The following is a 12,689-nucleotide window of genomic DNA, read 5'->3' on the forward strand; positions in this document are numbered from 1 at the left end:
AATGACCAGGCATCCTCAACTGACGGGATGAGGTCAATGTCCTTCCAGGATACCCGGGCCAGGTCGATTAGAAAGGCCTGCTCACAGAAGTGTTTTAGGGAGCGTTTGACAGTGATGAGGGGTGGTCGTTTGACTGCGGCTCCGTAGCGGATACAGGCAATGAGGCAGTGATCGCTGAGATCCTGGTTGAAGACAGCGGAGGTGTATTTGGAGGGCCAGTTGGTCAGGATGACGTCTATGAGGGTGCCCTTGTTTACAGAGTTAGGGTTGTACCTGGTGGGTTCCTTGATGATTTGTGTGAGATTGAGGGCATCTAGCTTAGATTGTAGGACTGGCGGGGTGTTAAGCATATCCCAGTTTAGGTCACCTAACAGAACAAACTCTGAAGCTAGATGGGGGGCAATCAATTCACAAATGGTGTCCAGGGCACAGCTGGGAGCTGAGGGGGGTCGGTAGCAGGCGGCAACCGTGAGAGACTTATTTCTGGAGAGAGTAATTTTCAAAATTAGTAGTTCGAACTGTTTGGGTATGGACCTGGAAAGAATGACATTACTTTGCAGGCCATCTCTGCAGTAAACTGCAACTCCTCCCCCTTTGGCAGTTCTATCTTGACGGAAGATGTTATAGTTGGGTATGGAAATCTCTGAATTTTTGGTGGCCTTCCTGAGCCAGGATTCAGACACAGCAAGGACATCAGGGTTAGCAGAGTGTGCTAAAGCAGTGAGTAAGACAAACTTAGGGAGGAGGCTTCTGATGTTGACATGCATGAAACCAAGGCTTTTTCGAACACAGAAGTCAACAAATGAGGGTGCCTGGGGACATGCAGGGCCTGGGTTTACCTCCACATCACCCGCGGAACAGAGAAGGAGTAGTATGAGGGTGCGGCTAAAGGCTATCAAAACTGGTCGCCTAGAGCGTTGGGGACAGAGAATAAGAGGAGCAGGTTTCTGGGCATGGTAGAATATATTCAGGGCATAATGCGCAGACAGGGGTATGGTGGGGTGCGGGTACAGCGGAGGTAAGCCCAGGCACTGGGTGATGATGAGAGAGGTTGTATCTCTGGACATGCTGGTAGTAATGGGTGAGGTCACCGCATGTGTGGGAGGTGGGACAAAGGAGTTATCAGGGGTATGAAGAGTGGAACTAGGGGCTCCATTGTGAACTAAAACAATGATAACTAACCTGAACAACAGTATACAAGGCATATTGACATTTGAGAGAGACATACAGCGAGGCATACAGTAATCACAGGTGTTGAATTGGGAAAGCTAGCTAAAACAGTAGGTGAGACAACAGCTAATCAGCTAGCACAACAACAGCAGGTAAAATGGCGTAGACTAGGCAACGGGGCCAACAGATAAAACAAACAAGCAGAATGGAGTACCGTGATTTATGGACAGTCCAGCGTGCATCAGCTATGTAGCCAAGAGGTCAGTGTCCAGGGGGCAGCGGTGGATGGGGAAGGGAAGCTGGACTGGCGAGTGTTATCCAGGTTAAAAAAACGAACAATGACTAAATAGCTTGTAGCTAGTTAGCTGGTTAGCTTCTGGAGGTTCTTGAGTGTGTTCTAAAAATAAATAAAAAATAATAGCGATTCCGTATCACATTGGGTGAGGCAGGTTTCCGGAAGGTATAAACAAATTAAAAGTCAAAAGAGATAGAAAGTAAATATGGGTCCGGTGGGCGTTTGGGACGCGGCGATTCAGGCGGTTAGCAGGCCTGTGCTAACAAGCTAACAGTTTGTAGGCCCGGGCTAGACAAGGTAGCAGTTAGCGGACCGGAGCTGGACAAGCTAGCAGTTAGCAGGCCGAATTAGCAAGCAGGGAGATGGCGAGGGCTAGAAAGTTAGCCTTTGGGGGACGTCGCGATGGGGTGAGTCTGTTTATTCCTCTTCATGCGGTGACATCGATAGACCGGTCGTGGGCCCGGGTATTGTAGCTCAGGAGTATGCTACGGTGGTAGCGCAGGCCGGGCTAGCTTCAAGCTAAGTGGGTGGAAACGCTTTGGGCATCACGGTTGGGATGGTGGTCTTCGGCTTGCAAGCCTCCCCCTTTTTCCTCCAAACATAACAATGGTCATTATGGCCAAACAGTTCTATTTTTGTTTCATCAGACCAGAGGACATTTCTCCAAAAAGTACGATATTTGTCCCCATGTGCAGTTGCAAAACGTAGTCTGGCTTTTTTATGGCGGTTTTGGAGCAATAGGTTCTTCCTTGCTGAGTGGCCTTTCAGGTTATGTTGATATAGGACTCGTTTTACTGTGGATATAGATAATTTTGTACCCCTTTGCTGTTGTTCTGAGATTGATTTGCACTTTTCGCATCAAAGTACGTTCATCTCTAGGAGACAGAACACGTCTCGTTCCTGAGCGGTATGACGGCTGCGTGGTCTCATGGTATTTATACTTGCGTACTATTGTTTGTACAGATGAACGTGGTACCTTCAGGCGTTTGGAAATTGCTCCCAAGGATGAACCAGACTTGTGGAGGTCCACAATGTTTTTTCTGAGGTCTTGGCTGTTTCCTTTTGATTTTCCCATGATGTCAAGAAAGAGGCACTGAGTTTGAAGGTAGGTCTGGAAATACATCCACAGGTACACCTCCAATTGACTCAAATTATGTCAATTAGCCTATCAGAAGCTTCTAAAGCCATGACATCATTTTCTGGAATTTTTCAAGCTGTTTAAAGGCATAGTCAACTTTTGACGTACTGGAATTGTGATATATATGTATGATATATATGTATGATATATATGTATGTATGTATGTATGTATGTATGTATGTATGTATGTATGTATGTATGTATGTATGTATGTATGTATGTATGTATGTATGTATGTATGTATGTATGTATGTATATGTATATGTATATATATATATTACACACACATACATACACAGTTGAAGTCGGCAGTTTAAATACACTTAGGTTCGAGTAATTAAAACTTGTTTTTCAACCACTCCACAAATGTCTTGTTAACAAACTATAGTTTGGCAAGTCGGTTAGAACACTACTTTGTGCATGACACAAGTAATCTTTCCAACAATTGTTTACAGATAGATATTTTCACTTATAATTCAATGTATCACAATTCCAGTGGGTCAGAATTTTACATACACTAAGTTGACTGTGCCTTTTATTCATTTCAAATTCTTAAAATAAAGTTGTGATCCTAACTGACCCAAGACAGGGACATACACAAGGTGTATGTGAACTTCCGACTTCAACTGTATATGTGTGTAATATATAGTTTAGTTATAATGTATATATTTATGGTGTATATACAGTGCACATTTGTAAAAGAGACCTAGGTCTCCATATGTCTTCCGTGATCAAATAAAGGTTAAATAAATAAATAAAATATGTCTCACTGATTAACTGAGCCTATCATACATCCATGGTACTGTGTGTGTGTGTTTTCATCCCCCAAAATAAAATGTCAAAATAATTGATTGTATATCTATATGTACAGTATGTCCTGCTCAGACAGTGTTGCAAAAGTCTGTTATAAAATCAGATAAGAGATAAGGCTCTTTCTCAAATCTGGCATGAAACTTTTCGACCGAGAAATAATAGACTGTTGCACAACTGCAAAACAATGAACGTTATGCAACTGAGCACTAAGCAATTTAGAAAGAAATGTATCTTTATTGTTCCCTGGGGGGGGGGGGGGGGGCAGGCAATATTTAAAGCATGTGATAACATGTGATAACAAACTGTTATGACATGTTTAACATAAGTAAATTGATTACTTCTTGCCATGTCTCTACAGATACTTAGTTTCCCAAATCTGGTGTGAAAAAAATCGAATAAATCCTGTCCACACTAATTCCATAGACACAGTATATCAATATTGTGTAACGTGATGGCTGGTGACAAATCATTCTGTTTTTCCTGAAGCTTACAAAATGGACGCCGGATTTGGGAAGGTTGCATTGTAAAGAAGCAGATTATAAACATATGAATACTTTGGGAATCCATCTCATGGTGTGTCCACACTCAAAAAGCTTCATTAAATCAGCACACTAGGCCGAAGGTACAGGGCCTCTCCAGTAGGATTGAATAAGCTTTACAAAGCAGTCTGCATGAGACAGGGAGGGGTGGAGAAAAGGGTGGCTACAGTTAGTGGGCTATTAGGCCAGTCTTTTGACAGCATATTCTACTCAGTTGACTTGTCATCATGCATTCTTGAATGTTCCATCAATGGAATCTTGCCTCTCATAATGAATTGCTATTCTATTTTCTGAGATGCATCTAAAGAACATGAATAGTGTCTGAAGCCTAACAGTTAAATGTATGACTCCACGTGTGGTTCTGACAGGGGTATATCTGGGCCCTCAACTGACAGCTACTGACTCCCTAATTTAGCAATGGAAACATTGGGCATAGGACGTTTTTTTAATCTTAACTGCAGAAATGTCTAAAGTACATGGAGCTGGTATCTCCCAAACATAATGTGAGCTGATCTTTGCAAGATTGTTCCATGCCTTGTCGGTCATTTGTAGCAGAGTTACAAATTGTCTACTTTACCAATAAGATCACCCTCCACTAGGCTACCTGCGGTCGTCATTGTAAATAAGAATTTGTTCTTAACTGACTTGCATAGTTAAATAAAGTTTAAATAAAAAATTACTAAACACAGTTCATGACTTCATCATCCTGTGTCAGTGAGTCATTATGGGGACATGGAAGTGAGTCTATTCCATAGCCAAACTCTTAGTTCAGTTATTTAATTCTTCCCTGGTTAAATCATGGGGATACAGAGGCGATTGGCAGGGATTCCTGCAGTAGCCAGCCATGCCGGCCAGTTGTGACGTGGGCCAGGGAGGCTGCAGTGAATCCTTTGGGAAATTACATTAGTGTGAGCAAATAGGAAGTGGGGGTTGGATGGGACATCCACACCATGAACCATTCTACCATGGTGAACTCCATTAAGACAGTGTAATCAGGTTTAAAATGAGTGTTCAATTTAAATGAAGTGCACCCACTATTTTCCCTCAGACCCTCTAGTTTCAACATTCTCGCTGTATTTATTACTGTACCAGTAACACTGCAAACCAATACTGTATGATCTCTGGCTTCGTTTAGCTATATTCTTTATAATTTCTATCATCTCACCATGATAACAGCACCATCTGGCCTACAGGCCACATAACTGCTCATGGGTCAACCAATCATGGTTCATACTAAACATGATGACAATTAAATATTTGAAACTGGTTTCAAAAAATCTGTCCTGAATTCAAACTTCATGGAGGTAGATTGTGCAATGCAATTGCATGGTTTTGGCAAGAGGTACAATAACCTTGTTGCTTGCTGTTTGGCTGCCAAAGATTTCAGGTAAGCAATGAATCCATCCCCCCTTTAAAGGGGCAAACTGAAGTTGCTACATACATTTTCTGATTTATAAATTAATGATATGTACCCATTGATTCTTGAAGATTATAACTTATAAATGCATCGTGGACTGGGATATGTTCTATATAGCGTCGGACAATAACATTGATGAATACGCTGATTCGGTGAGCGAGTTTATTAGCAAGTGCATCGGTGATGTTGTACCCACAGCGTCTATTAAAACATTCTCCAACCAGAAACCGTGGTTGATGGCAGCATTCACGCAAAACTGAAGGTGCCAACCACTGCTTTTAATCAGGGCAAGGTGACCGGAATACAAACAGTGTAGCTATTCCCTCCGCAAGGCAATCAAACAAGCTACGTGTCAGTATAGAGACAAAGTAGAGTCGCAATTCAACGGCTCAGACACGAGAGGTATGTGCCAGGGTCTACAGTCAATCACAGACTACAAAAGGAAAACCAGCCCTGTCGCGGAACACGATGTATTCATCCTCAAGAGCATGCGCAGACCAGCTGCCTGGTGTGTTTACGTACATAATCAATCAATCCTTATCCCAGTCTGTGGTTCCCACATGCTTCAAGAAGGCCACCATTGTTCCTGTTCCCAAGAAAGCTAAGGTAACTGAGCTAAATGACTATCGCCCTGTAGCACTCACTTCCATCATCATGAAGTGCTTTGAGAGACTAGTCAAGGACCATATCACCTCCACCCTACCTGACACCCTAGACCCACTCCAATTTGCTTACCGCCCCAATAGGTCCACAGAAGACGCAATCGCAATCCCACTGCACACTGCCCTAACCCATCTGGACAAGAGGAATACCTATGTAAGAATGCTGTTCATCGACTACAGCTCAGCATTTAACACCATAGTACCCTCCAAACTCGTCATTAAGCTCGAGACCCTGGGTCTCGACCCCGCCCTGTGCAACTGGGTCCTGGACTTCCTGACGGGCCGCCCCCAGGTGGTGAGGGTAGGTAACAACATCTCCACCCCGCTGATCCTCAACACTGGGGCCCCACAAGGGTGCGTTCTGAGCCCTCTCCTGTACTCCCTGTTCACCCATGACTGCGTGGCCATGCACGCCTCCAACTCAATCATCAAGTTTGCAGACGACACTACAGTGGTAGGCTTGATTACCAACAACGACGAGACGGCCTACAGGGAGGAGGTGAGGGCCCTCAGAGTGTGGTGTCAGGAAAATAACCTCACACTCAATGTCAACAAAACAAAGGAGATGATCGTGGACTTCAGGAAACAGCAGAGGGAGCAGCCCCCTATCCACATCGACGGGAGAGTAGTGAAGTTGGAAAGTTTTTTAAGTTCCTCTGTGTACACGTCATGGACAAACTGAAATGGTCCACCCACACAGACAGCATCGTGAAGAAGGTGCAACAGCGCCTCTTCAACCTCAGGAGGCTGAAGAAATTTGGCTTGTCACCAAAAACACTCACAAACCATTACAGATGCACAAGCGAGAGCATCCTGTCGGGCTGTATCACCACCTGGCACGGCAACTGCTCCGCCCACAACCGTAAGGCTCTCCAGAGGGTAGTGAGGTCTGCACAACGCATCACCGGGGGCAAACTACCTGCCCTCCAGGACACCTACACCACCCGATGTCACAGGAAGGCCAAAAAGTTCATCAAGGACAACAACCACCCGAGCCACTGCCTGTTCACCCAGCTATCATCCAGACAGCGATGTCAGTATAGGCGGGGACCAAGAGACTGAAAAACAGCTTCTATCTCAAGGCCATCAAACTATTAAACAGCCATCACTAACATTGAGTGGCTGCTGCCAACATACTGACTCATCTCTAGCCACTTTAATAATGAAAAAATTGATGTAATAAATCACTAGCCACTTTAAACAATGCCACTTTATATAATGTTTACATACCCTACATGACTCATCTCATATGTATATACTGTACTCTATACCATCTACTGCATCTTGCCTATGCCGTTTGGGCCATCGCTCAATCATATATTTTTATGTACATATTCTTATTCATTCCTTTACACTTGTGTGTATAAGGTAGTTGTTGTGAAATTGTTAGGTTAGATTACTTGTTAGATATGACTGCATGGTCGGAACTAGAAGCACAAGCATTTCTCTGCACTCACATTAACATCTGCTAACCATGTGTATCTGACAAATAACATTTGATTTGAGCTCAGTTCAAATGTTGTACTCCATCAGAACCCAAAATATCAGCTTGTTTTACTCCAATGTTTCTAAACAAAGTCAATGTTAAACACTTTATAGCCTCTATTGTTTGTATATAATGTATGTTCAGTCCTTGCATCCATAGCTCTGTCTATGAATTTGGTTATATTTCTCCAGCCCATCCCTCTGCATTTTACAGAAACAGGGGCTGTGAGAAGGCTTTGTTATTGTTTCAACTGCTGACTGCCTCTTTAAAAAAATATAGGCAAATGGGAGGTATTGAGAGTTGCAGTTTCTCTACCCATGGCGTATTTCATTCATTCCTACCTGAATAAAAAAATAATCCGTCAGGCCTATAACTGCTGCAATTCAAAATGCGCACTGATGTCACTGTCAGAGTGCAGTAGTTTGTTGGTAGGCTACTTACTTTCTCTTGTATTCATCTCTCTCTCGTTTGACTTTAGCCAACACATTATACAGAGCTCGTATTTCTGGGGTGATGGTATCGATTTGGACCCCAACACCGTCCGGATGATTCCAGGATACACCAGGGCCCTGGAGAGTCTCATAGCGCTCTCCGTGTCTTCTCACGTGCGTGAAACTCCAAATGGTACCAGGTAGTCGGGATTCAGGAGAGTCGGTTTGGACAGCCACTTCACGAGTGTATACTTGGTATCGTTGTTGATCCAAGGCTTGCTGCAGTTGGTTCTCTAATAATTTGTTTCTCCGCTCTAATTCATGAACTTTGGCAAGAAAACAGCGAAACCGCAGGTTCAGAGTCTTCAGGACATGAATATTGGACCCCAAATCATTTCGAAGCGCACTGGTTACAGCGCCCGTCCCAGCAGTGGACATACCGCTGACAGGAATTGTATCAATCATAGCAGCAGGCGAAGAATCCAAAAAAGAGTTCATCATACTGGTAAACATACAAATGATAAAACCTTTTGTTTTTTGTTTTGCTACATGAATTTAACAATAAAACCGATCATATCCTCCAAAATGCCAGTTCTCTAGGTAGTTTCTTATGATGTGGCTCCTTGAAATTAGATTGACGGGGCAGTTGAAGGTGATGGACCTTCGCTGTCCTCAAACCTCCAGAAAACACCTTTTCCTATTGGTAGGCTATCCACAAACATATAATCTTATCAGTCCAGATCTCTGGCGCAACGGGAAAGTCTCCATCCTCCTCTGTTATACGCAGGAATATGACACACCGTGCGTTTGCCTCTGCTTTTTCAGATGCTGCTGATGCTGTAGGCCTATGCGCTCAGTTTCTCCCTTTCCCATTCTCTCTAGACACACTGTCTTTGCTCCTATTCGCGTTTCTTTCTCCGGACTCTGGTACCGCGGTGTGATGACAGACTAGTCTACAGCCCTACCACTGCCTCTTTGTGGCGCCGCTGGGTCATTCAAGCAAACTGCTAAACTGGGCACTGTATGCATCAACCCTCCCATTCTCTGTCACGTACCCTCACGTGCAAAAACACAAGCACGCGCGCACACACAGTACTCCCAAAATGCATAGGCCTTTCAAAGAATGTCCTTAAGTGGACACAATTTGTTATTTCAAGGTAGGCTTGTCTAATTCTCGGGCTAATATGTCAATTTTAGGAACTGTATTTTCTCTCATAATTATGTGCTTTGGGCTTCAGAGCTCCCAGTCACCCTGTGCAGAAAACACTTTGTTAAAGTTTAAAATTAAGCAATAAAATATCATTTTTTAAAATTTTTTAACTTGGCAAGTCAGTTAAGAACAAATGTTTATTTACAATGACAGCCAAGGAACAGGGATTTAAACTGCCTCAGGGGCAGGATGACAGATTTTTACCTTGTCAGCTCCAGGCAGGGATTCGATCTAGCAACCTTTCGTTACTGGCCCAATGCTCTAAACACTAAGCTACCTGCCTGTATAATGTTGTCCTAAAAAAAGATGTGTGATAGATCCCACTGGACACAGACATCAATTCAATGTTGGCTACCACAGCATTCTGCAGCGGTACGCCATCCCATCTGTTTTGGGTTTAGTGGGACTATCATTTGTTTCTCAACAGGACAATGACCCAACACACCTCCAGGCTGTGTAAGGGCTATTTTACCAATAATGAGAATGATGGAGTGCTGCATCAGATGACCTGGCCTCCACAATCCCCTGACCTCAACCAAATTGAGATGGTTTGGGATGAGTCGGACCGCAGAGTGAAGGAAAAGCAGCCAACAAGTGGTCAGCATTGTGGGAGCTCCTTCAAGGCTGTTAGAAAAGCATTCCAGCTGAAGCTGGTTGAGAGAATGCCAAGAGTGTGTAAAGCTGTCATCAAGGCAAAGGGTGGCTATTTGAAGAATTTCAAATATAAAATATGTTTTGATTTGTTTAGCACTTTTTTGTTTATGTGTAATTTCATAGTTTTGTTGTCTTCACTATTATTCTACAATGTAGAAGGTGGTAAAGGGAAGTAGTTTGTCGTTGAAGAAAATAAAGAAAAACTCTTGAATGAGTAGGTGTTCTAAAACTTTTGACCAGTAGTGTATATGTAACTGATAGATGCACACACACAATACATGTTAATGTCATTTGTAAAGCTGTTTTTGTCTGTAATGTCTTTCATTGTGTCGGACCCCAGTAAGACTAGCTGTCGCCATTGGCATCTTCTAATGGGGATCCTAATAAATCAAATCAAATCTCATCTTCACAGACTGAGGCTGTGTTAACACTTCAACAGTTTTCAACAGTTACACTTCAACAATGAAAATAAACAAACACAACAGCGCACCCGGTGGATTACTAAAGCACAACCACAACTACCACACTAAAACAACCACAAACTATTTCCGCTTTACCACCTTCTGTCCATGCCTCCTCAAGGCAACAGCACACACAGGAGAGATATTCCCATCTTGTCATGTCCTCTATATTTTCTCCTGTCCTGTGTTAATAGCAGATTGCACCTTAGCATACTTGTCTGGCTCCTCATTGCACATCCACCAAGACAGCCTACCTCAGTCTGACGTTCTTCACAGTTCGGGAGGTTGACACAACGCAGTTGTCAACAGTGATGGAGAGGTCTTGGAGCTGGCAGGTCTCCCAAGGAATGAATAGCAGTGCTGTCTTGTAGAGTTTTAACCTGAGGGTGTGGACCAACATCCAAGCGTGTGTAACAACACATCCACCACGCTGATCCTCAACAAAGGGGCCCCTCAGGGGTGCATGCTCAGACCCCTCCTGTACTCCCTGTTCACTCATGACTGCACAGCCAGGCACGACTCCAACACCATCATTAAGTTTGCCGACGACACAACAGTGGTAGGCCTGATCCTGACTACAGGAATAAGAGGACCAAGCATTCCCCCATTCTCATTGACGGTGCTGCAGTGGAGCAGGTTGAGAGCTTCAAGTTTCTTGGTGTCCACATCACCAACAAACTAACATGGTCCAAACATACCAAGACAGTTGTGAAGAGTGCACGACAAAACCTATTCCTCCTCAGGAGACTGAAAAGATTTGGCATGGGTCCTCAGATCCTCAAAAGGTTATATTTTACTGCTGCTCTTTAATTACTCTTATCCAGATTTGTTTAAACTGCATTGTTGGTTAGGGACTCCTAAGTAAGCATTTCACTGTAAGGTCTACCTACACCTGTTGTATTCGGCGCATGTGACTAATAAAATTCGATTTTGAAGCGGAGACATCTTCCAGAAACACAGAGATAATATGTCAGGGGATAGGCAGAAAAAGTGAGTGCCTTCAGCATACCAGTGATAAGAGAGACCCTGAAATGCCAACACAGAGGGGGAGAGCAGAGTACTATATATATATCAATAACTTTCCTAGTTTCATCATTTGCGGTAGAGTGCCTCACACCATCACATCTGGAAAAAACAGAAACCACCAGTTCGCAATAAAGGTCGCAATAAAGTAAACAGACAAGAGACAACAGCACACAGTAGAAATGAAAACGTTAGCTAGCTGAAGCTAACTGTTAGCGAAAGTGTTTTGAACCTGTTGAAAATAAACTTCCAATGCTCCTTCATGTTCTTCATCCAGTTGTTTCATCTTCAGCTGAACATTTCAAATGTGCTTTGTTGAAATATTTTCCGATCATGTCTAGTTAGAATACAGCTTATGTCAAATTGACGTCAAAAGTAGAACATTTTGGCATTTTAGCTAACCCTAACTCTTTTCCTAACCTCAACCTAATTCTCATAACTTGCTGCGTAAGTTCTCCTAGCCTGCTGCGAAAAGTAAATTCTGACATAAGCTGTACTCTATTCAAAACTGCATTTTCCTTCTGCTTCAAATAGTCCTGCAAATATGACCTCATCTCATTTTAACCAATCTAATCTTTGTTTTAGCTTTGACGTAGTGTCCGTTATCGGTATGGAGTGATTTCAGTGTCCCCCCACAAAAAAAGTCAGTGCCAAAATAAATTGTATTTGAATTCATTCAATTCAGTTTGAAATCCTGAAATACAAGTTCAATTTATGAAATTAATGATTCAATTTGAGCATTACACATTCAAATTCAATATCTTAATATAAATTCAAAATGATGGAATTCAAAAACAATTTTTGTTGGCACTGAAATCTGAAATCAATCAATACATCGGGATCAGCTGACTTGATGGAGGCTTGACACCACTTTATCAGAGATTTTAGATTTAATTCGAATAAAGCCCTACATTTATACTCAGTCGCATCATTGAGAAAATATGGTGAAAATATTCAGTCATACAAGCTAAAGAAAATCAGTGAAGTCTACAAAGAATAGAAATAACACACGCACACTCACAGCTCCATTTCATTTGTGTATGTTTGGTACACCATCACTAGGTGCTTGTGTGTGTAGGAGCCAGGTAGGCCTAATAGCTTGTCTATCTGGGATTTCACCTCTTGCCACTGCATTTCTCCCTTCAGGTTCACAGATACAACCATGGGGGTGATGGAGATTCATAATTTTAAGCCTTGTATAAATCACCACAGTAATTCTCAACTTCATCACCACATGATCATAGGCTATACTTACATAGCCTAGCGGATGGGAAGGAAAGAGAGATGGAATGAGAATGGGAAATGGGTGATATGATGTAACATACCACTGTGACCCAGATTTGACAAGTCAAGCACCCACCCCACCCCCTGCTGAATAATGCTCAATAAA

At 42.9% G+C, this 12,689-nt stretch overlaps 1 protein-coding gene across 3 annotated transcripts in view; it reads right to left on the minus strand.

The window, feature by feature from the left end:
* LOC109891539 (intermediate filament family orphan 2-like) overlaps nt 1-9,016 on the minus strand; it is a 74,019-nt gene extending 65,003 nt beyond the window's left edge. For all 3 annotated transcript variants that reach the window (XM_031825104.1, XM_031825103.1, XM_031825102.1), the window contains exon 1: nt 7,962-9,016. In XM_031825104.1, coding sequence (XP_031680964.1) covers nt 7,962-8,464 — 503 coding nt within the window. In that variant the 5' untranslated portion in view covers nt 8,465-9,016. The remainder of the gene's footprint in view (nt 1-7,961) is intronic.
* Between the last annotated feature and the right edge of the window lie 3,673 nt (nt 9,017-12,689).

Source organism: Oncorhynchus kisutch, linkage group LG5, assembly GCF_002021735.2.
Source record: "Oncorhynchus kisutch isolate 150728-3 linkage group LG5, Okis_V2, whole genome shotgun sequence".
NCBI classification, from domain to species: domain Eukaryota; kingdom Metazoa; phylum Chordata; class Actinopteri; order Salmoniformes; family Salmonidae; genus Oncorhynchus; species Oncorhynchus kisutch.